This window comes from Zingiber officinale, chromosome 2A (assembly GCF_018446385.1).
Source record: "Zingiber officinale cultivar Zhangliang chromosome 2A, Zo_v1.1, whole genome shotgun sequence".
NCBI classification, from domain to species: Eukaryota; Viridiplantae; Streptophyta; class Magnoliopsida; order Zingiberales; family Zingiberaceae; genus Zingiber; species Zingiber officinale.
In genome coordinates this window covers 172,538,167-172,563,251 of record NC_055988.1, presented here as the reverse complement: position 1 = coordinate 172,563,251, position 25,085 = coordinate 172,538,167, and the positions used below count along the sequence as shown (strand labels likewise).

General features: G+C 38.2%; 1 protein-coding gene across 1 annotated transcript; it reads right to left on the bottom strand.

The window, feature by feature from the left end:
- Positions 1-31: 31 nt before the first annotated feature.
- LOC122043305 (transmembrane protein 87B-like) lies at positions 32-22,886 on the bottom strand. Its single transcript, XM_042603875.1, has 6 exons — positions 22,612-22,886; positions 20,850-21,783; positions 19,561-19,656; positions 14,869-15,005; positions 13,819-14,043; positions 32-269 (listed from the first exon to the last, which is right to left on the bottom strand). The coding sequence occupies exons 1-5, from the start codon at positions 22,824-22,826 to the stop codon at positions 13,872-13,874; spliced, it is 1,554 nt and encodes a 517-aa protein (XP_042459809.1). The 5' UTR covers positions 22,827-22,886; the 3' UTR covers positions 32-269; positions 13,819-13,871.
- Positions 22,887-25,085: the final 2,199 nt, after the last annotated feature.

Here is a 25,085-nt window from a genome sequence, read left to right as displayed (position 1 = left end):
AACAAGTATATTTTGCAATGCACAAAATAGATGGACAAAGGATCAGACAATTATATTGATTTGAGTATTGAACCACAGATTCCACAGCCATTTGTACAACATTAACCAGATTTTGAAGTTTCAACAGATCATTCCACAAGAACTACAAACTTCATACAGGATTAACATAAGAATCCTGGCCTAGTTCAGACAATGAACATCGAGCAACATTGTCACCTATACCAACGGACGCTCCAGAGAGGTGCTCAGTGAACAAAGAACAATATGTCCTGTCAAAAGAAACCATATATCACATGAAGATCATTCCATGTATTCATAATCTCAATCATGCAACATGATACGACAAGGGGAGAACCATTTGTGAATTATATAGATACAAAAAAAGTTGGCATAAGAAAAATGGCAGACACCAGAAACCATTGTGGAAATTTATACTTCAGTGAGTTGCTTCACTCATATAATCGTTTTGGAAATTAACTGTATGAGCATTAATCAAGGCATGCACCCCATGCAGTGTTTAGTTGATCAGAGAATGCCAGATTTACAGTAGGGACGTCTGAGATAAACATAATTAATCAAGACATGCATATTGTTTTCTCGACTTGAGAAAAAAAAGTTATAGTCTGTAAATAATTATTTATAGCCTGTAAATAATTATTTTGGTTGATTTAAAAAAAAAATGACTCATAACTAGCCATCGTACACAAGCATTGGGTGTAATAAAATACATGAATACGTGTAAATCATATAAAATGAATATTGACGCAAGAGAAGGAACTCCGGATGCAACGTTTGAATTAGAGGTTTGTAAAGAAAGACATAACAAGAGGGGTTCGTCAACAAAGAGGAGCTGCCTCTAAATTTAAACGAAAATAATTTATTTATTCAAATCAAAATCAAACTCAACATTAACTTAAACGTCAACTACATTAATTTTACAAGAGCCCTAACTCTTGTTTAAATAACCTAAAAAATAAAAAAAAAGTCACAACAGAATAAGAGGAAGAAAAAGAAAACTAACTTTAAAAAAGAAAATTAATCTAAAAAAAGAAAGATAAAATCTATATAAAATTTTAGAAAAGAAAACCAATTCTAAAAATTCAAAACAAATAAAGGAAAAGTTAAAATACCAAATCTAGAGTTTTAATGATCTAGTTAGCCGATTCCATCTCCTCCGGACTCCGAATAGAGTGCAACCATGTCAAGAGGCCACGAACTCATCATCTTCCTTATAAATAGCCTCGATCATCCTTCTTCTAATCCAAAAGAGAGGTCGGTAGTCATATTTTCTGCTCGTAACAACTAGAACGGGAACATAGCCGTGTTGGATGATATGAGATGATTGTGTTATTATCAATTAAACAATATTATTCAATGCTAGTATGATTTATTCTATAAAAATCATAATTCAAAAATAAAGTAGAAATTAAGGTATTAATCATACTTCAAGTTATATAACAAGAATGTCTTATATCACCCGAAGAACCAATAAGATACAGAGATGGATAGATGCGGTTGTAATTTTTCCCAGAGAATCAATGAGATACAGATAGATTAATGCGGTTGTTTCGATATGCAGAAGAGCCGAAATAGATGATTGATGCATGGTGATATAAAAAAGATAAGAAGGAGAAAGCTGTAGCAAAACTTGGAGAGGGGGGGAGGAGAGAACGATGAAGAACCAATGAGGATTGAGACGACAAGAAAAGCGATGCAGTAATAGAAATTAAGTTATGCGTATGTGATCTGAGAAGGATAAGAAGTTGAAATTACTTATAAGTCTTGAAATTGTTTTCGGTGTGAAAAAAAAGGACATTAACATAATTTAATTTTAGACTTCACCAAAATCAATTGAGAGTTGGTTATTAGAAGGTCTGGATTCTTAATTAAATAGTAAGATTATATTAACGTAAAAAAGACAAATTCGAACATGTGGTTATTTGTGTTAAAACTATAAGAAACATGACATGATTTCCCTCTAATTGAAGTTTACGTCAAAGGTTAACTCTAATTGTATATTGTTTCAAAGCAATAATTGTTCTATTAGAACACCGGACAAAATAGCGATTATCCTACGAGCTAACAAGAAAGGAGATTTGAGGAAAGGGCAAGTGATGCAGGCTCGGCCCATATTAAAGCCCAATATGAGCCCTTAAACTTCAAACGGTCATAACTTTTGAGTCAGCACTTAGAATCAAGCTACATGTGCATAATTCGAAAGCCGACATATGTTATCAGTGAAACCTTAACCGTCAAATTCTAGCCCCAAATTCCACCGTTTAATCCCCTTTCAGGACCTTTTTGTTATTTTTGGTAATTTTCATATTTTGGTTATTTAGGGTAATTTTCGTATTCCTGGTATTTATTAGAGAGGATTTGTCTTGATCCACATCTTGATTTGAGTTAAAATCGTTCAGTTAATTACTTTCTTTTTCGAGTAAAAAATCTATTTCCTTTCTTTATAAGATTAGAATTAAGTTAATTTGTTTCTTTTTTGGTAAACGATTTATTTTCTTTCTTTATAAGATTAGAATTAAGATCTATTAATTGTAATTTTTTTCCTTATCTAGGTCTTAGGTTGTGATCTATATAAGAGTCATATTTAGATGTTGAGGGATTAATGCTATAATTTAATAAAAAGTTTTCTTTTTTTAGATTCCTCTTCTTGTTTTCTCCTCAATTCCCCTCGTCTCGTCAGCCCGCAGGATAATTGTTTTTCTGCTCGGCGTCAGTTGGTATCAGAGCACGTGAAGGTCATCGTTAGATCTAATGGCAGATCATCGTAGTTGTAGTCGCGATCGCAACAAGTAGGCTTCGGTGGAGGAAACTGAGCACTATGATCGTAACGTCCACGACATAATAATGATTGAGGATTTACAGAGACAAGTTGCATATTTAACCTAACGTATGACGGTGCGAGATCTTGAATATCGTGAGATTTTTTATCATGGATCAGAGTCTTCCTTCGAGAACCCATATCAACAGCTGGACACACCTCAGGAACGTCGTAGGTGAGAAGAGTCTGCTGGAGACTTCGAATTTTAAGATCTGCCTGAATTTTCTGTTTTGTTACGAGCAGAGGATTTCATTGACTACATCAACGAAGTAGAGCGGATATTCCACTACAAGCGAGTTCCAAATTGGATGAAGGTAAAGTTAATTCACATCGGACTCAAGGGCCAAGCATCAACATGGTGGGAGCAGATACGACGCTCTTCTACACCCAAACTCTGTTCCAGCTACATCACTCATTAAGACACAACGCGAGATCGGTCGACGAATATACAGAAGGGTTTTTCCAGCTAATGGCCCGAAACGACTTATCCGAAATCGAGTAGAAGGTGGCACGTTACTTAAGGGGTCTACGCTTGGCTTTGCAAGATGCCTTCAGTCTTCATTCACTTTTGATGGTGTCAGAGGCCTTTCAACGTGCACTGGCAGCTGAAAAATAACAAAATCGGAAACAAAGGAGAAGTGACCAGAATAGTCGGCCAGTTCGTCCTTAAAATTCTTGTCCTCCACAAAAACAACCATCGTAGTAGCCACCGTAGCAGTCGACATAGGTTTATTCTAAAGCCCCTTTCAGATATTATTAATGTGGTGAACAGGGACATATGACGCACCAATGTAGGAAAGACCTTTTCTATTGATCAGAAGGGCAAAAACTTATTGATCGAGGAAGATATGATAGAAAATACAACAACAATTGGTGATCCGATGTATAAAACATATGACGAAGTGATTTATGGTGATGGCCATGAGACTTTGGTTTTTCATAAGAGCCTACTGACTCCCAAGGACGATTTAAGGGATGATTGGTTGAAAACCAATATTTTTCATACTACCTGCACTATCGCGGATAAAGTCTGCAATATGATCATAGACAGCGACAATTGTGAGAACGAAATATCTACGGGGACTGCCCAAAAATTACAATTGAAGACAGACCGTCATCCTAAACACTACAAGTTACCCTGGTTGAATAAAGTGAGGTAATAGTTGGTGCAGGAAGTACTAGATGATCGAATCTAAGTTTCGATTATGACAAAAGATTCAAAGTTAAGATTTCTTATTGTATAACAAATTGAACTAAGTGTGCAGAAAAGTCCAAAGTGATCTTAAGCAAAGAAAAATCCTAGTTGAGACTAGGCAGGTGAAAAGTCTTAGCTACGGTTAGACAATGAAGTCCTGGTCCGGAGGATTGGATAAAGTCTTGACAGGTCGAAGACATTGGGCGAAATTCTAGAGTTGAGGACACTAGGTGAAAGTCCTGGAGGTCGCAGACACCAGGCGAAAAATTGGACGAGTCCAAATGTCCAGCATGAAGTCTTAATGTCTCAGACGCTGAGCAAAAGTCTAGACAGTCTGGAGGATCGGTTTGGCAAAATGTAATCTCTCATGAGAGGAGTAAGTGAGGATACGTTCCCTAAAAAGGGAACAGTAGGGATTGGTCCAACCTAGAGTTTCAGTGAAACTCAAAGTCAGGACCGGACAATCCATAGGCTTTCAAAACTTATTATGCTTCATATATTATTGCCTGCGCTAACTTTATTTCGTAGGAAGAAGAGGTTGCAAAAAAGTTAGTCCGAGCGCATGGAAAGTAGAGCTGTCAGACGGACCAACTCGTGGCGTGGCGTGGCAGGTCAGCCCATGGCGGGTAAACCATTTGGCGGGACGGGGTGGGCCAACCCGTCAACTTGGCGGGTTGGGAAAATTCCAACCCAACCCAATTCAAGGCGGGTTGCGGGTTTGACGGGCCAACCCGCAGGCTCATCAAAATTCTTTAAAAAAATTTAAAAAAATATTTCATATTTTCAACGTTTTATTTCGAAAAGATTTCATCCATAAACATATATTTTAGATATAAATGGACATAAATAAATACTTATGTTGGATGAAAAGTACTATTCTTATTTCAAAATTATAACAAAGAAAGATAATAAATTGGCATAAACTTAGCTTACATGTGTTTCTCAACCCGAGGGCCAATCCAAGCCCGTCGCGGGCCGATCCGCGCAGGTCAGGCCTAGGAGGGGTCGACCCGCGATGGGCTTGAGTTGATAAAATTCTAACCCAACTCCCTTAAATTGTTTGGCAGGGTGGGCCAACCCGACCGACCCAACCCAAATTGGTTGCTCTACAAGAACGAATTTGAGCGCCTGGAGTCTGGGGGTCGGAGCTGCTACGGGCACCCTGGCAAGTTTCATTGAGGGAGAGCCCCGAGAGGGTGCCTGGGTGGCACCCGGGCAGTCCGAGCGCCCAGAGTTGCTCCAAGCGCACGGATGGCCAAAATCTTATTGACACGCTAAGTTGGAGCACGACGACTTGCCGACCCATGTCAGCGGTCCAAGCACCCAGACGTGGATAAACTTCGAGAATGAAGTTTTGATGATAGATCACCATGTCAGCACAATGCAAGCGTCCGAGAGGAGATCTAGGTGCCCGAAAGGGGCTATAAAAGGAAGCTTCGACCAACAACTTCTACAGATCAATTGAAACTACTTCTATTATTGCGCGCTGCTCTGAAAGTCTTTACGACGCATAAAAGCTGTTCCGACAACAACTATGCTAAAGATTTCTTTCTCCAAAGTCGTCATAATTTTTATTGATCAAATTACTTGTAATAATTTGAAATTATACTTGTATTCTTCAATTGATTAGTGATTGTCCAACAAAAGCATTCACACGTGCGGACCTTGGAGTATGAGTTGTCACAGTCTCCGAACCAAGTAAATATTGGCTTGTTAGCATTGCTTTACTTTCCATCTCCTTATATTTCGCTGCGTTTTACTTGATCGTGTTTTAAACGAACGTGAAAACCACTAGCGCTATTCACCTCCCCCTCTAACGCTTTAGATCCTACAAATAATAGTAGACCGACGATGCCTCGTTTTCTTTTTAATTGGTAAATAATTTGATAGTGTTTAGTGTGATGTGGTGGTCATGGATACATGTCATATATTGTTGGGGCAATCGTCGTAGTATGATCACAGTGCTGTTCATAATGGGTGGAAGAATACCTATACCCTTAATGTCAAGGGAAACAAAATTGTGTTGGCACGACGAGAAGGAACTACTCCAATTCTAGTAGCTAAAAATACTAATTTGCTTTATGTATCCAAGATTTCAGATGGAGTTGTATATGCTTTGCTACTATGCCAAAGCATTGCTCTTACCATGGACACTGAGTTATCCGCCGAAGTACAGCAGCAGCTAGCGGATTTTGATGGGTTGATGCCAAAGGATCTTCCTTCTGGGCTACCGCCTATGCGAGATATCTAGCATCAGATTGACTTTGTTCCAGCGTCGAGTTTGTCAAATCAGCTAACTTATCACCTTAGCCCTAAGGAAGCCGAATAATTGCAGCATTAGGTGGTGTAGTTGTTGAAAACAGGACACATCTGAGAGAACATGAGCTCCTGTGCAATTCCTGCAAATTATATTTAAAAAAATATACAATAGCCAAGAAAGAAGCTAAGAAAGTAGTGAGTGAAGCAAAAAATGAAACTTTTAAACGGTTATATCAAAAATTGGATACAAAAGAAGGGGAAAAAGACATCTATAGAATAGCTAAAGGGAGAGAAAGAAAAACAAGAGATCTTAGTCAAATAAAATGTATTAAAGATGAATGTAATAGGGTATTAGTAAGCGATGGAGAAATAAAAGAGCGGTGGAAGAGGTATTTTCATCAACGTTTTAATGAAGGTTTAGGAGACCAACTTAACTTAGGTAATTTAATTAGGTCAAATGAGCATCGAAATTTTAATTTTTATCGTAGAATTCAAACTTCAGAAGTAAAACAAGCTTTAAATGAGATGCACAATGGAAAAGCTGTTGGACCAGATGATATTCCGATAGAGATATGGAAGTGCTTAGAGAAACAAGGTATTGAATGACTTACAAAATTATTTAACATGATATTGAAAACGAAAAAAATGTCTGATCAATGGAGGATAAGTACTCTAGTTTCTTTTTATAAGAATAAGGAGACGTATAAAATCGTGTGAACTATAGGGTATTAAACTAATGAGTCATACTATGAAACTTTGGAAAAAGTAATAGAAAAATAATTAAGGAGACCAAGGTGATGGAAAATCAATTTGGGTTAATGCTTGAAAGGTGACAATAAGCTATACATCTTCATTTTTTATAAAATAGGGATAAAACAAGATCTACTCTGAGACATATTTTTTGACATTAGTTATGATGAAGTCCCAAGAGAAATTATATGGAGAATTTTAGAAAAGAGGTGTTAGCGTAACGTATATTGAACTAATTAAGGATATGTATGAGGATGTAACGACCGAGTAAAGACTTGGGTGGAGTAACTCAAACATTTCCAATAAAGATAGGGTTACATGAGGATCACCTCTAAGTCCCTATCATTTTACATTAATGGATGAACTCACTAGACACATTCAAGACACGATACTATAGTGCATATTGTTTGCGGATGATATTATTTGGTAGATGAGACACGTGAAGGAGTAAATGTTAAGCTAGAATCTTGGAGGGAAACACTAGAAGGGAAAGAAGACTTAGTAGATTAAAGACAATATATGAAATTTAAGTTTAGCAATATTAGACATAGTAATGAAATTGTTAAGATAAAAGAGGACGAGTTACCTGAACCGGAGAGAGCTTTAAATATTTAGGATCATTTTAGCAAAACGGAGGAGGGATTGAGAGAGCTTCATATAGAATGAAGGGATGGGTGAAATGGAAGGGAGCGTCGAGTGTTTTATGTGACCGTAAAAGTACCTCTTAAATTTAAAGATAAGTTCTATAAAACCGTAGTTAGACCTTCTATGTTATATGGAGCTGAATGTTGGAATATAACTCGAGCACATGAGTAGAAGATAAGAGTTACAGAGACGAGGATATTAAGGTGGATGTGTGGACATACGAGGATGGACAAAATAAGAAATGAGAGCATTAGAGAGAAAGTAGGAGTTGCATCTATTGAGGAAAAACTCAGAGAGACACGTTTAAGATGGTATGGACATGTACTTAGACGACCAATAAATGCTCCAGTTAGGCGATGTGAAACTATGATAAACATGCATATAAAACGAGGAAGAGGAAGACCAAAAAAGACTTGGTTAGCAACAATAAAATAAGATAAAATTTATTTAAATATAGATGATGATATAATAGGAGATAGAGCTCAATGGCGTAAACGGATTCATACAGCCGACCCCACCTAGTAGGAAAAGGCTTGGTTGTTGTTGTTGTTGTTGTACATGTTTCCAATTCTCCGCTTAGACAACATGTTGGATCAACTATCTGATTCTAAGGTCTTCTCAAAAATTAATCTTAAAAGCAGATATCACCAAATCAGAATAAGACATGGGGATGAATAGAAGACATTCAAGACACAACATGGGTTATATGAGTAGATGCTGATGTCTTTTGGATTGTCGAATGCGCTCAACACCTTTATGAGGTTTATGCATTAGATCTTACGCCCCTTTATGAGAAAGTTTATGATGGTATACTTTGATGACATCCTCGTTTACAGTCTGATATAGACATCACACTTCGATCATCTCCATGTTGTCTTCGAAAAGTTAAAAACGAAGTGCTTATTTGTAAATAAGAAGAAGTGTTCTTTCTTTACTACATCAATAACTTTCCTCGACTTTATCGTGCCTACTAATATTGTACATGCAGATCAAACAAAGATAGATGCAGTCTTGGAGTTGCCTCAACCAAGAACCTTGCACGATGTCAGAAGTTTCCATGGCTTAAGAAGTTTCCATGGCTTAGCTTCTTTCTACCACAGGTTCATTAGAAATTTCAGCACTTTGATTGCTCCTATCACTGAGTATCTCAAGGGAAGGGATTTTAAGTGGTCTGAAAAAGCAGAAGCTAACTTTCAACTGGTTAAATAGAGGATGACCGAAGTACCAATTCTTCCTGATTTTGTTAGATTATTCGAGGTCAACTGTGATGCATCCAGCATAGGTATCGGGGTGTTTTGAGTCAATCTAGGCGACCAGTTGCTTTCTTAATTCTTAAGCGAGAAGCCCTCCCGGTCCAAGAAAAATTATTCTACCAACGACTTAGAGTTCTATGCCATTGTGCAGTCCTTGAAGCATTGGTGACACTACCTAGTACAGAAGGAATTCATCCTGTTTACTGATCATGAAGCATTAAAGTATATCCTGGTCAACACAAGCTGAGTAGACTGCATGCCAAGTGGGTGGCTTACTTACAAGAGTTCACCTTTACGCTAAGGCACCAAGCTAGGAGTTTGAGCCGTGTGCAGATGATCTAAGTCGACATTCTTCATTACTCACCACCATGAGTACCAACATTGCAGGCTTTGAGGTCTTTTCAAATATGTATACGGCTGACCTATCATTTGGAAGGATATTTCAGGAGGTAGATGATGGTCACCAACATGATTTTATTTCACATAATAGTTATCTATTTCGTGGATTGCAATTGCATTCCAGACTGCTCAAGATAGCAGATTATGAGCGAGTTTCATAATAAGGGTCACTTCGAAAGACGTTGACCGTCATCTCTGCCAATTTCTATTGACCTTAGTTGACCAGTGATATGACTCACTTTGTTGATTGATGTTCTGTATGCTAGCGGTCTAAGGGGGTTCTAACAAATGCAGGCTTGTACACTCCCCTACCCGTTCCTGAAGCTCCTTGGCTCGATGTCAGCATGAATTTCATATTGGGATTACCCCGCACCCAACGAATGTCAAACTCAGTTCTTGTTGTTGTTGACAGATTCTCAAAGATGACGCATGTTGTAGCTTACAGGAAGACTATGGATGTTGCTCGGATTGCCCATCAAACTCAAGGAGATCGTGCATTTACATGACATTCCTTGGTCCATGATTTCAAATCGAGATACTAAAATTATCAGTCACTTTTGGAAGAGCTTATGGGGAAAATTGGGCATGTAGTTGAACTTTAGCAAGCTTAGATGGACAAACCAAGGTGGTGAATCAGAGTCTGGGTAATCTTCTGAGATGCTTCACAGGAACTAAACCAAAACAGTGGGGTTTAGCGTTACTTCAAGCAGAGTTTGCCTACAATAGATCGAGAAACAAGACAATGGGATTAAGTCTTTTTGAGATTGTCTATAGCTAGAATTCATCAAGAGTTCTAGACTTAGCCCGTGTTCCATGTGTAGGGCAAATTAATCCTAAAGCAGATGAGATGATAAAGCATCTTCAAGGTATTCATGAGCAGGTGAAACTTGCAATTATAGAAAGTAATACCAAGTATAAGATTCGGGTCAATAGTCATCGTCGACAGATACTTTTTGAGATTAGAGATTTTGTCTGGGCTGAATTGACTCATGAAGCACCTAACTCCTTATTCAATGGATGTTAATGAACTTAATTTGAACTCGAGGGAGAGTTCTTTTCAACCCAGGGAGACTGATGCACTAAATCGGTAAAATCTACTAACAACTGCTAAACTTTAGGAATTTTCGTTGATCTGCCAACAAGCATGACATTATGGGCGTTGCTGTTGTCAAAGTTTTCACCACGAAGATATGTGTTGTCGAGAAGAAAGAAAAAACCACCATCCTCCATATTTAAAAAAAAAATTTATTTAATAACTGTGTATTAATTCCTTGTACAGCTAAACATATATTTATATAGACTTCACACCCTAATATACTAAGGAAAGAAATCTTATTCTTATGTTGTAAAGAAAGAAAAGAAATTTAAAAGAAAAGAAAAATTATTAACAGACTCACAATCCTAAAATTTCTAAATAGACTCAAAATTAAAAAATAATATAAAAAATAAAAATTACGAAAAATAACTTAAATACCAAAAGAATAAAATTTACCAAAAATAATAATAAAATTTTTCGGATCCTCCCGCATCATATTCTCTATGAATCATCATATAATAAAAATTTCAACATTTGATTACAAGAATGAACTCGAAATAAAAATTCCAATGGAAATTTATTCTTCCATTGTCATTCTTATAGCTACTCTTTACTCTATTCCAAGAAAAACCAAGCTCAGTTCCTACGCTATTTCAATCTGGAAATAACACCCATTCCTACTATTATTCAAATATCAATAATACTGTTTTGAATGGACCATGTGCATCAGGGGCCTAAACAAGCAAGGAACAGGTCGAGCAGGTTCTCTTACTTGATGTGATATTTCATCAATTGTGGAGGATTATTCCTTGTCTATTTCTTATTGCATTCTTGGCAACCAAAACAGTTATGAAATGAAACCGTTTATTTCACTCCATGAATTAAACTCAAGAACACATATTCTTGCTCATTCCCACTCAATTTCATTCCCTAAGAATAAAAATTCTGTTCCTATCAATTCCATTCCCTAGAAATAACTATTATATTCCTCATCAATTCCATTCCACGAACCAAACAAAGCATTAAGTCTCTTTTTTTTTTTTTCTGTATTAGATGTCTTCATCAGTCATATTGAGGATGATCTATGTTATCTGTGACACATACATAATTTCCTATAATGAAGGGTTAGCTCTGTCTAAATCTTTTAATATCAATATTAGATGTATTCACCAACTGTGGAGAAAAAGTAAAAAAAATAACTATGATCTTCATTGAGCCGAAAAAGGAAGCCAACTACAATTCTCAAATGGTTTTATCCGGAGATGGCAGATCTTGCATGTGATGCAATCTGGTGGTAGCCTCAGGGATCAGAAACTATTACAACTTGGAGAAGATGTTGAAGGAAAGAACATGATCTCACAGGGAAGCTACATAGTACTTCAATTCTTACCTGTTATTAACACGATAGCGAAGTAACTAGCAAAAAAAAAAACTAATTTCACTTTTTTTTTTCATTGCAGAGTTTCACAATTGTATCTCCACATTAGCAAATTTAGAATTACCATATCCTAGGTTAACGATGAACAGCATGCGCAATTCAGTATCGATAGCTACATCCAGGACATATCTTTCTCCCAACCTTTTGGTAATAGTCGATATCAATACATTAATTTTTGTTCTATCTCTTCCATTAAAAAAATGAAACCAAACGAATTCCATTTTAATTTAAATTATAGTTTTTCTTTATCCTTAACAATTACTTATCCTAGAACTTATTCACTACAAATAACAATTAAATTATAAAATAACATCAAATAAATCCAACAATTAAAATGTAAATTAACTCTATGCTTTCCTAATAATTCAATTTTTCTTATCACAATTGATCAGGGTTTGACATCTCGTGCCGAGCAAGCCGAAACATTTGGTTTCGTCCGTCAACCGACACTGGCATGAACCCGGCACCAATCCTGCTGCAGCCGCGGAGGCGTCGCTACGATCGTGGCCATGCAGGAAGGGCATTGCAACGCCCGCGACCGCGCAAGAGGGGAATCACGACACCCGCAGCCGAGCAGGAAGGGCGTTGCGACGCGAGCGGCCGCACAGGAACAGTCGCAGAACCCTCGCAGCAGTGCCGAAGGGGCCCCACGACCCTTGCGGCCGAGCCGGAGGGTCCGCATCGAAGGGGTCGCCCGGAGGGGCAGCACCGAAGGGGTTGGCCGGAGAGGCCACGCCGCCCCCGCAATCGCGACTGCATATGGGGTCGCGCTGGTTTTTTTAATTAAATGTTTTTTAAAATTAAAACAATTCCCAGAGTAGATGCAGATAATTCAAAGAATCTTAATTAAATCTTAATAAAATTATCTAATTAATTAAATATTTTATTTATTTTAATTTTAAAAATATATAATAGATATTTTATTTATTTATTTATTAGTTATGTTACAATTATTTTTTAATGATCTAATTATCTCTAATTTAAATAAATAAGAAAAAAATTAAAAATCTAATTAAATTATTCTATTAAAATATATAAAAAATAATTTAAAACTCTAAATATTTCTAATAAAATATTATATATTCCTAAAACCCTCCGTAGATATCACACAGTAGGGACCACGACTTTTTTAGTCGTTTTGATTTAGTTAATTTTTTATTTTTTAAATATCTAATTTTTATAAATAAACTACTATTAATAATAATTATAAAATATTAAAAATTATTTAAATAATTTAAAATTTTAATATATATTTTACAAAATAATTTTAAAAAATTAAAATAATTTTAAAATTAAACATAAATTTAAAATAATCTAAAAAATTAAAAATATATATATAATTCTTAAACATTTCAAATAAAATTTTTAAAATTAAAAATTTATAAATACATTAAAAAATAATTTAAAATTTTCAAATAATTTTATAATTTTAAATTTAGTTTTGAATTTTAAGAATTACTTAATTTTTAAAATATATTTTTATAAAAAGTTTAATAGGCATCATCTTATGAGAAAATATTAAAATATAAATTCAACATCTCAAAATATAAACATCTTTAATAATCAAAGATTAATGTACATTTATATTTATATTTTAAAAATAGCGAAATTATATCGACATGACACGATAGGATACTGAAATCGTATTATTCCGATCGGGGATCAAAACCTTGACACAGGTCGAGATTTCAAACCTCGCAATTGATAACATGATCAATTTTATAGTTCATAATAATATAATTAATTAATTGATTCATTGATTTTTAAAAGAATGATCAAAAATAACAAGATATAGAAAATATACATATAATGTCTATATACATATTTTCTATATGTATATAGAAAATATACATATAAATAATGTTGTATACATTGAAGTCTGCCAATCTCAAAGGATAGACATAACATGCTTGTAGGTAAAATTAAATTGTAAGGACTAAGAAAAACATTTATAAGTAATTATATTTGTTATCAAGATCAGCAAGGAGAAATGATTGAATAGCATACCAGAATAAGGAAAAGCAAATTAATTTGAAACCCGGTGAAGGGGTGACCATCTGCTACTCTCTTTTATCCTCCTCACGGTCAACTGCCAACCCAAATACATGATCAATGTTCTTCCTTTCCTTTCTCTCCAGTTTGGTGACAGTATCGCCAATCCCTCTTGCGCCACTTCCAGAAAGAGGACCATCATCTTCAAAGTCATCATTTGTATCCTCCGAATATGCATATCTGCAAGTAACATAACTAAGTAAACATCTAGCAAAGTCTACAGCCTGTTTATTCCTTTGATCGAATAAAGTTATTATCATAAACGGAAGATTTTCCTGAAAAACAGTGACAATGCTAATGAAACCAACCTCCGTGCAGGATTGAAGAACACTATCATTAAAGAAAACATGATTTGCAGATAAGAGCAATGGATGTTTGATGTTTCTCAATCAAACAGGTCCACTACCACACATTTCTATTAAAAGAGGAATAAACATTCTGTAAGCAGACTTTAATAAGCCAAAGGCCCACACCGATCTAGATATATGATAGGAGTCAATGCAGCAATTTCACGTGTATTCTATCATAGTATTATTCTGCAAAGAAATTCAACAAACACCACAAATACCACCATAAAATTCAGTATCAGAACAAGTACTCTCAATTTCTCAACTCTGAGGTTAAGAAACGTGCAAATTGAAAGAAAGAAAATCTTCATTATAAGTTGATATACAATCAATCCTGAAACCAGAGGAAACAAGAGCAGAATACAAAAAATACTAAATGTGAAGGTATACTTATTAGCAAAATATATTTTTTTCATTTAAATTGGATTTTCAAAGTAGTCACATCCATAAAAAAGGAAATGGAATTAGAAAGAGAGAAGAAACATGATATTCGAGGTATGATAAAATGCACCTAGGCTTCTTTTCCAAGCAAGACTAACTTATTCAGCATAATTTTATATAACATAAAAGTAAAACCATCAATAACAAATCAGTGAAAAAGAAAAGAGCATCAAGAACCTGTTGTGTGACAAAAGTACAGAACCAACCAAGATAGTACCTTGTCGGATTTTGAGATGGAGCCCACAGGATGCAGATAACTATGAGCAGTAAATAAGAGAGGACACTCCAAAATGCAGAGATAATCCAAGCCCTTTGCCAAAGTTCACTCAATGGATCGGTTGCATTGAAATAAAGCTGTATTCAAATTAGGTTCTATATCTCAAATTAACTAGAAAATTACAAAAGGAACGGATTGCTTTTACAGAGAATAAGAACAGGTGCAGACAATCAGCAATTTGCAACTCAAAACGACATGCAACAAATTAAGGAAGTCATTTTCCTATTGCATGTAGAGGACAATACTACAAAGGGAAGCACAGTTCCTTTATTCACAAAAAAGGGTTCATTTAAAGTTAGGTTTTGGCTTGAATCTAACTTCCTTTTTCAATTATTAATGTTGTCGAATCAGAGAGGGGAGTTAGATATGTGAAAAGGAACCTTATCTGATGAAGCATAACATGGATGGGCGAGATGGTTATTTAGTGGGAAAGAAAGCAAAGAAATGAAAGACGCAAAGCCATGAAAGATAAAACAAATGCAATCCTTGGGTTTCTATAAACTGACAGAGAACTATTCAATCTGTCTCAAGACTATTATCTCTCAATAACATTATCAGTTTTGTGATGTGTGTTGGACCCCGTAGTGTTTTGATGTGATCAACCAAGTTTGTTAGGTCCTGCTTTGTGTTTGACCCCTGTGTCTGAGTGTGCAGGAGCTTAGGAGCGCAGGAAGTCGAGCGAAAAACGCATCTAGCGAGAAGGACGGCACGGGAAGGGAGCCGACGGACTCGGTGCGTCCGAAGGACGAGAGAGCTGCGGAAGAGTACACCGGTGGACGAGAAGAACGTGCACGGCGTTCGAGGGACGTTAAGCCGGGAGGAAGACTGCTCGAGGAGAAGGCCGGAAATTGAGTTCGGGTGAGCCCTATTTCGGTTGGCCGGAATCACCCAAAAGAACGGGACTTTGGAAGACGAAGCAAAGAAGCAAGCAAGTTGGAAAAAGCTGCCAGCCAACTTGGAGGCGCCTCCAGCTTGAAGGCGCCTCGGACCTGGCAGAAGTGAACGTTGAGTTTCCGGATAAAGTTTTATCCACTCTCTCGATGGAGGTGCCTTGGACCTCTATTGGAGGCGCCTCGGACATCCGAGATAGAATTTCCAGAGGCTATATAAAGGCCTCTGGAACTAGGAATTAGAAACCAATTGTTCCCTCAACTCTGTAATCAATTCCTAGCAATAGTTCTGAACTGTTAGAGTGTAAAAGGCTTCTCCGCCTTCAGAGAAGGAGATTTTTCTAGTGCGCGCTTTTCATCGTCCTGGATTAACAACCTTCTTGGTTGTAACCAGGTTAACTCCCGGTCTTCTCTGTCCTTCTGCTTTGTTTTATTGTTTTAGTTATTTTATTATTATTGCTATTGCACTTTTGCCGGCCTCCGCTGCACCTACAATTGGTATCAGAGCCAGACCGTCTCAGAAGGACTAACCGCCGACTGAAGCACAACGATCAAGACGATAGCCGGAGCGAATATTTATCCCCCGAAGTTCGACGGAGACTTCGCGACGTGGAAACACCGGATGGAGGTATTTTTCAAGACAGAATTTGACATTTGCTTAATTATGAAATATGACTATGCAGTTCCAAAAGATAAAGAAGAAAACACGTGGAGCAAGAAGGAGCAAGCCGATTTTGTCGCCAACGGAAAGGCAGAATTCCACCTGCTTAGCGTGCTGCCACCACAAGAGGTAAGTCGAATCGGAAGCTACGACTCCGCGAAAGACCTCTAGAAAAAATTCCTGGAGCTTCACGAAGGTACCTCGGAAGCAAAGCTAGCGAGGCGCGACATCCTCCAGACTCAACTTACGAACCTCCGGATGAACCAAGGCGAGAAGGTAGCGCAACTCCAAGCAAAGATCAAAGAGTTGATCACGCAACTAACCAATCTTGGAGAAAAAGTAATGAACCGGGACTCGATCCGGTACGCGCTCAACGCCTTCCCCAGAACTCCAGAATGGGCGTCCTTAGTAGATGCATATTACATCTCTAAGGACTTCGAGGTAATTACTTTAGAAAATCTGTTTTCTACTTTTGAACTTCACGAATCTCGAGTTGCAGAGCCTAATGGAGTAGAGAAGACTAGTCAGAACATTGCCTTAAAGGCAAAAACAAATGCTTCTGACTCTGACGCATCGATTGACGAAAACGAAGCTGCGTTAATGGTAAGACGTTTTAATAAGTTTTTTAAATCTAACAAATTCAGATCGCAGTCAAGTAAACGTTATCAAAAGACAAGGACAGACCGTTGCTACAATTGCAACGAAGAAGGGCACATCAAGGATGATTGCTCGAAATTAAAGAGCAAACAGAAAGAGAAAGAAAAGGTAAAATCCAAGAAGTCAGAATCCTCCAAATACAAGAACCTAAAAGCGACATGGTCAAACTCATCCTTCGAATCAGACCTCGAAGAATTCTCGGGGTTAGCGCTAGTGGCAAGCCATCAGCTGGAAGAAGAGTCAAGCTCAGAGATGAGCATAGATGAAGGGGGAGGAATATTAGAAGAAGAAAGCTGCAGTGAGGGGGAAGCATCACCAAATCAGGTAAGTAAGGTACGTGCAATAACCCCTACTCAGTCGTTTAAATTTATCAAATCTCTTTCTAAAGATTTGTTTAAATTAGAAAAAGAAAATACTGAATTGAAAATAAAATTAGCAAAAGCATGCCCACTTGAGATGTACGATAATCTAAAATCAGAAAATTAAAAATTAAAAATTGAAGTTGAAAAATTAAAAAATAATGCATGTTTAAATAAATTTCCAAAATCAAAAATTAGAATTTATGGGAAATTGAATTGGTACGTTAAAAACCATCAGGGTCAACTTAGAAGAGTGCCCAAGAAATATGTACCTCCTAAATTTTTGAATAATCCTGTAAGAAGGAACCTCTATTGGGTTTCGAAATCTGTGCTAAATTAATTTGTTTAATTAAGACTTTCAAGAGAGAAAATTAAACAAAGAATTTCTTTATCAAGCTTTGTCTAAGGAAGTGGTTGTTGCTCCAATAACCAAGAAGGTCTAGTGCCTCGCCACGACCTGGAAGCTGAAATATTGAAATAAAATATTTAATCAATTTTCTGAAAAAACATTAAACTAGAATTAAATAATGTTTTGAAAGTTTTTTTAACATATTTTGAAAAATTCTAAAAAATTCAATTTACTTAGAATTTTTTTTTGAAAATTCTAAAAATTAATTTTGACTTAGAAATCATTTTGAAAAATTCCATTCTGTTTAGAAAATTTTGGAAAATTCATCTTACTCAAAATTTTTCTAACTTAAATATCATACTCTTACCCCGTTTTGTTGTGATCAAAGGGGGAGAGATTGTACAAGTCTAGGGGGAGATAATTTTTTTTCAAAAAAACATTTCTTAAATTTTTAGTAGTTGCAATTTTATTTATTGCAAACTGATGCTTAACATGTTAGTTTAGTAATTTTCTTCTAAAATTATTGTCTATTTTTAACCCTAACTTGAACTTAGGTTGATACACATCAAAAAGGGGGAGATTGTTGGACCTCGTGGTGTTTTGATGTGATCAACCAAGTTGGTTAGGTCCTGCTTTGTGTTTGACCCCTGTGTCTGAGTGTGCAGGAGCTTAGGAGCTCAGGAAGTCGAGTGGAAGACGTAGCTAGCGAGAAGGACGACACGGGAAGGGAGCCGACGGACTCGGTGCGTCCGAAGGACGAGAGAGATGCGGAAGAGTACACCGGTGGGTGAGAAGAACGTGCGCGGCGTTCGAGGGACGTTAAGCCGGGAGGAAGACTGCTCGAGGAGAAGGCCGGAAATTGGGTTCGGGTGAGCCCTATTTCGGTTGGCCGGAATCACCCAAAAGAACGGGACTTTGGAAGACGAAGCAAAGAAGCAAGCAAGCTGGAAAAAGCTGCCAGCCAGCTTGGAGGCGCCTTCAATGCCTATTGGAGGCGCCTCGGACCTGGCAGAAGTGAACGTTGAGTTTCCGGATAAAGTTTTATCCACTCTCTCGATGGAGGCGCCTTGGACCTCTATTGGAGGCGCCTCGGACATCCGAGATAGAATTTCCAGAGGTTATATAAAGGCCTCAGGAACTAGGAATTAGAAATCAATTGTTCTCTCAACTCTGTAATCAATTCCTAGCAATAGTTCTGAGCTGTTAGAGTGTAAAAGGCTTCTCCGCCTTCAGAGAAGGAGATTTTTCTAGTGCGCGTTTTTCATCGCCCTGAATTAACAACCTTCTTGGTTGTAACCCGGTTAACTCCCGGTCTTCTCTGCCCTTCTGTTTTGTTTTATTGTTTTAGTTATTTTATTATTATTGCTATTGCACTTTCGAGTTGAAAAGATCCGAGGAGGGTAGTTTTAATTTGTGCAGGCAATTCCCCCCCCCCCCCCCCCTCTTGCCGACCTCCGCTGCACCTACAATGTGGTTCACTCATGATAAGCTGGGCCCTTTCAAGCATTTTTGTAAACATATATCTAAGTCAAGGAAAAATCTTCAGCCAAGAAGAACACAATGGAAGAAAGGGAAATAAGGTTCAAACTTAGTTCAGCTTTGAAACAAATCATTGCCTTAAGATCTTGTGCATTCAATAATATTGTTGATATCTGAAAAACAATCTTGAATTACTTATAATATTTTACTCATTTTCTATTGGATGAAAAAACATACCTCATATCCAATCCAGACAACTGATAAAAGAACAGTAAGAGCAAGACTATTAGTAAACCTGCGATATAGTTCCAGCTTTGCTGTGTTTCTCCTGAGCTGAAGCAACATACCAGTACCAAAATAAGCTCAACAGTTACAGGTAATAGCTAAAACACTAAATCAATGCTGTAGCATAATATGCATGTTCTTTCAATTTGGATATCCAATGAAACTGTTAGTTATATTGAATGCTAGAACAAAAGCAAATACCATTTGATCTGGTTAAGTAGTTTCGCAAGAATCCATCATGTCTTAATTCTTTTTAGTGTAAGAGTGTGATTTTAGAATTTGCATTGCAAATGAATACTGACATTTGTGTCATAGGTTGCTCGTGTGACAAATGATTACCAAACACTTGAGGTGGTGTGGTGACCCTCGTCATTTGACATTTGCCTATAAGTTCAATATAAAATATAATAAAACTGTGAAAATAAAGCATAAACAGCAAACAGATCTTAAGAACGTCTCATAGTCCTGACCCATCAACAACCATGTAATGATATTTTTGTGATTCAGCTTCTATCTAAATGCCAAATTTATAGAGCAAAGGCAGTTAAAACTTTATAACATTTGAAATTTCATTTGTTATTTGCACCTTCTTCCTCTCGACTTTATTTATTACCAAACTTGAGGATTTTCTCCCAGTGATTATGTGAGAACCCGCAGTTTAATTTGTTGCAAATGCAGATTTTCCAGTTAATTAAACTCTGCACCAAAATTTTTAGCACATTAATCAATTCTAAATCTACACTAAGCACCTGAGATTCTAGTACATTAATCAAGTCTACCTTCCAAAACTAAAACAGCTATTTCCAGATCTTGTGCACCATCCAAGTTTTCCACTTGGTTTCTTCACTAAACCTCAAACCAAAGAATCCAATGGAAATATAGAACACCACTTCTATGATAAACAAGTCAAATGCGAAGATAATCCTACAGGTTGGTATATAACTGGTATGGGCAATAATACACCAACAAAGATAACTACTAGCATTTTCAAAAAACAAAACAAAAGGAATACATCCTAGCATGCATAACATGATGTACTGGTCCTGCCAACTGCCAATGCTGTACTGGCATACAATATGCAACAAAAAAACAATCCTTGTCAAAGGTTACACAGATTCTTTCATAGGTTGCACATTTGTCTTCCACCAAGATGCAGAAGATGTAGAAGTCATGACAAAGACATGCAAAAGGAAACAATCAAGTCAAACAAGGATGTGGCATGATGACCACATATAGTTTACCTGAAGCTTTTCTAGAGTTTTTGATAAGGATGAAAATATCCAGACAATGAAGGTAGCATCTAAAAGAGCAACAGGTAGCACCAGAAACAGTCTTGCTTTTCCAGCAAAGTCGTTGATGTTTCCCAAATGCTCAACGAGTTCCAGGGCTTCTGAGGCAATGAAATATACAATCCCGAGAAGAGCAACTTTTGTTGTTATGCCACCCAATGTTGGCCGGACAACACCATATCCCATTGAAACAACAAGAAGGAGAAGTCGAGAAACAGTCTTTTTGATGGCTGTGAAAGTGACTGCCCAAATGGTTATACCCAAGGGTCTAGTTCCGGTAGAATTCAAGTTTCCATACTCATAATACCAAAAAGCCATTTCACACATGCCTAAAGCAATAACAGCTGTGATATGATAGTGAAGTTGCAGAGTATGCTTCCAGTGCCGCACAAATTGGAGAAACCAAAAGAGACCGAGCAAAAGATATGCCAATGACATGAATCCATAGAATGTCATTAAAGGTGCCATTTTCCCAGGAAGATAACCATGTGGATTCCTCCAAACAGTTCTACCGTTAATTACAGTACCCTGAAGTTGTGGATCACAAAACATGAAATAAAGATAGTACATTCCAGTTTTTTTAATTGGAATAGCTTCAGTCGACATGGATGCCTCTTCAAGATCGCCTTCAAAAAAGGTCTGTATGCGTATTGGTTTAACTGAGTTATCCTCACTTGGGCGAATGATAACTTCTCCTACTTTGCAATGATTCTGATCGTGCAACTCACGTGTGCAACATATATCATCAGTGTTTAAGTATCGGCCACCAATCTTATCCCTCTGTTGAATTTCAACTATTATAGCTTCAACTAATCCAGTATTTTGTTGCATATTACCGTGCTTGGATGCCGACTCCTTTGTCCGTTTGAATGTGATAGGATCAAACCTGGAGAAGAATATACCAACACTTGATGTAGTGATTTGTGTTTGGGGGAAACAACAGTCATTTAGCCAAAAAGATTTTCATAAATCTCTGAAGAATTCATAGATCTAACGTTCCTAGCTGTACAACTTCAAAATATTGCTCTCCTTTCTTGTTTGTGTATACTTTGTCTTATCTTTGAAATGCTCTAGGTCATTTCAATGTAGATGTTTCAAAAATGCATATGGTATTGTACAAAAAAAGCAAAACATAAAAAGCCCGAATAAGCCAAACGAGAAGATCACGCTTCAAGCTACATAAAAAAGATTGCCATTCACAACTTGTCAGAAAGTCAAACATTTCATAAAACAAAACAAAGAGTTATTTTAAATAAAAAATAAATAAATGTGTATTCTTGTTCTTAAATGCTATACATTCTTGCAGAGCACACATAACACTTTCAAGTGAAAACATAGCCTTTTCCCAGCACCGTGCACACTTGTTTCTCTCAAGCAGATAAGTGAAACCATGAAACTAATAATCTCAAAAGTCACTGAAGCTCACAAAGTGATTATCCTAGTTCCTCAGAAACTAGTGTGCGCCTATATCTGTAACAAACGGATCTACCGCCCTGTTGATCCTCGTAATAAGAAAGATAAAAAAAAAAGGGCAAAACACTAGTGCTCTACGTTTAAACAACAAACCAACCATTTTTTTAATGCAAACGATCGAAATTAAGAACGCGAGAACAACCAAAGTTAATCGAGAAGAGTGCAGACGGCAAAACCGCACACTACTCAGATCAAAGGCCTGAAGGAGAATATCGGAGGAGGTAGAGGAGGGGGAGCTCACTGGATGGAGGAATTGCCTTCGTACGCCGGCGCGGTGAGGTTGAGCACCGCGGAGGCGTAGAGGCCCTCGCTGCCGCCATGGAAGAAGAAGGAGTTGGACCGAGGCGTGAAAGCGCCGTTGTGGTACTCGTGGATCGAAGCTACGGAGCGATCGCAGAGGAAGAGAATCCCATGAAGAAGCCCCAGAAGAAGCGCATGGCCGGTACGCGTAAGCATTGCCTTCGCCTCCTCCTCCGCCTTCGAGGGTATCGATCCGATGGGAAAAAAAGGCTGGCGAGCAGTAGGAATTTTAAAAAGAAGATTAAGGTGTGCAAAAGGCCCTGGCCCATCACCTTACGGGGCCGCCCGTCCTGTCCCATTTTATTAGATCGGTTCTAATAATAATAATAATAATAATAATAATAATATTTATTATTATAATTTTCGTATTAAAGTCTAAAGGTGTCAATTTTAAATCAAGAAACTTTGTATGACAGAGCTCTCTATCCTTTGTTTTCTCGCTAATGAAAAATCATTTGATAGAGAGGTGGTGGCACTGGCTCATCTATGGTTGTGCAGAAGGCTTCTTTCATGGGTATGATATTGGGAAAAAAATAAACTTCAACAATTAGATCTTCTCAGGGAAAAGTTGGCGAGAATATGAATATGATAATATTATCCTCTTAAACCAATGGTGCACATCGGAAAATCTGTGTTTGAGGATTTATGCGCACCTGGCAGGATGCCTTAGGAGTTAAAATGTTAGGGAGGAATATTGATTATCATGTGTTGAGTTAAAATGTTAGGGAGGAATATTGATTATCATGTGTTGAAAGATAGGTTACAAAAGGTTTGAAAACTTATTGTAGGTGATACGGATATAGGTGAATGGACGAGGAGAAATTAAGAGTGGAAGGAGGGGCATTTTTTATCTTTTTGCTGAATAGGACTTTACGGAGGAGGAGGCATTGTTGAGAGAGGGGTTCCTTCGTTTTTTGCTCGGTCACCACAAGGAAGAAGGGCTCGTGGCTGCCCATGTCGCCTCCGACGTCTTCCCTTGCAGTCGCCTCCCCTCATAACGGCCGACTCGTCTCTTCTCCATGTCGACGACTCCGAGGCCGCTGATCTTCCTCTTCTCTCTCGTTAGACGTCGTCGCTCCCAGCGTCGCTGCCATCGCCGGCCAATCGATGGCCACCCACAAGTCGCTCCAGTGTCGAGGGTGTTACAATCGTATTCCATGACCCTCATCTTCGCGCCACAACCAGTTGTTGCCTCATTTTCTCCCTCTCAACCTCTGTCGACCACAGTGCCCACAAGAGCGATCGCTCCACAGCCCCTGACGAGCGGCCTTTGATCATCGACGCCACTCCAGTGAGCCACTTCGTTGCATTCGTCGTCCACCGACGACCGACGATACCAACCAGACCGCCCCTCTCTTCTCTTCCTCTCTCATCCGGCGACCACCGCTGCATCCGGCGACCACCGGTGCGTCCAGCGGCTGCCATCGCAACCGTCCACCAGGACGCACCTCGTCGTCATCTACCATCATGCGAGTAGCAGCTCCCTTTTCCCTCACGCGCACCACTGACTCCCGTTCGTCGGCTTCCTCGCTCCACAGTCGACAACCGCCTCCCAGCCGTCGAGCCCTCCCTCTTTCTTCCTCTCCACGCGTCGCAGTCACCCTCTCCAGCTGCCGTCGGCGCGATAGCGAGCTATTGTGTTAGTCATTCCATGTGCAGGCGGCCATTGCTGACATAGTGCTGTTGTAGTAGCCGTCTCTGCCATGTGCCGCTCCCGGCAGTGGTCGCTGCCCCATACCAATTATTGTCGCAGGCCCTGTTGACTCCGACTTGATCATATTCTACTCCCGTTGTGTTCTGGTCTTCGCACCAATTTAGTCAGTGTGCCATGTTCTAGCTTTTGCGCCGCTATTATATTTCGGCCATCGAGCTACAGTTGAATGCTGATCTGTGTGTCGTCGTCATTGTGTTTCGGCCTATGAACCTCGGTGGTATTCCAGACTGTCTGCCTTGTGTCTAGCTTTTGTGTTGTATTTCGGCCTGCATGTCGTTATTATCTCCAAGCCTGTGTGCCGCTATTATCTCTCGGCTTGTGTGCCGATATCATATCTTGACCTGTGTACTGTAGTCATATCTCAGTTTGTGTGTTGTCTTTCGGATCCAGGTCACATTCGGCTTTGCGCCGCCAGACCCAGCTCCACATTCCGACTCTTATTCATCTACTATTTCGGGTCACGACAACTCGAGCAACATCCCAACCAACTCACCGATCCATCCGAGGGTGCCCCCTGAGCCAGGGTGCGTTCTCTATTCTTATTCTATACACACTTCCTTACTCTACTATTGGTTTTGTTCCTTATATATTCATTGGATCTGCCTCGAGCATCGGAGTACCAGAGACCGGGGCAACTCGATCGTTGGCTGTAGGTAGCATTACCAGAGGACTTTTGATGACTTGGTCAACATAGAAGTCAT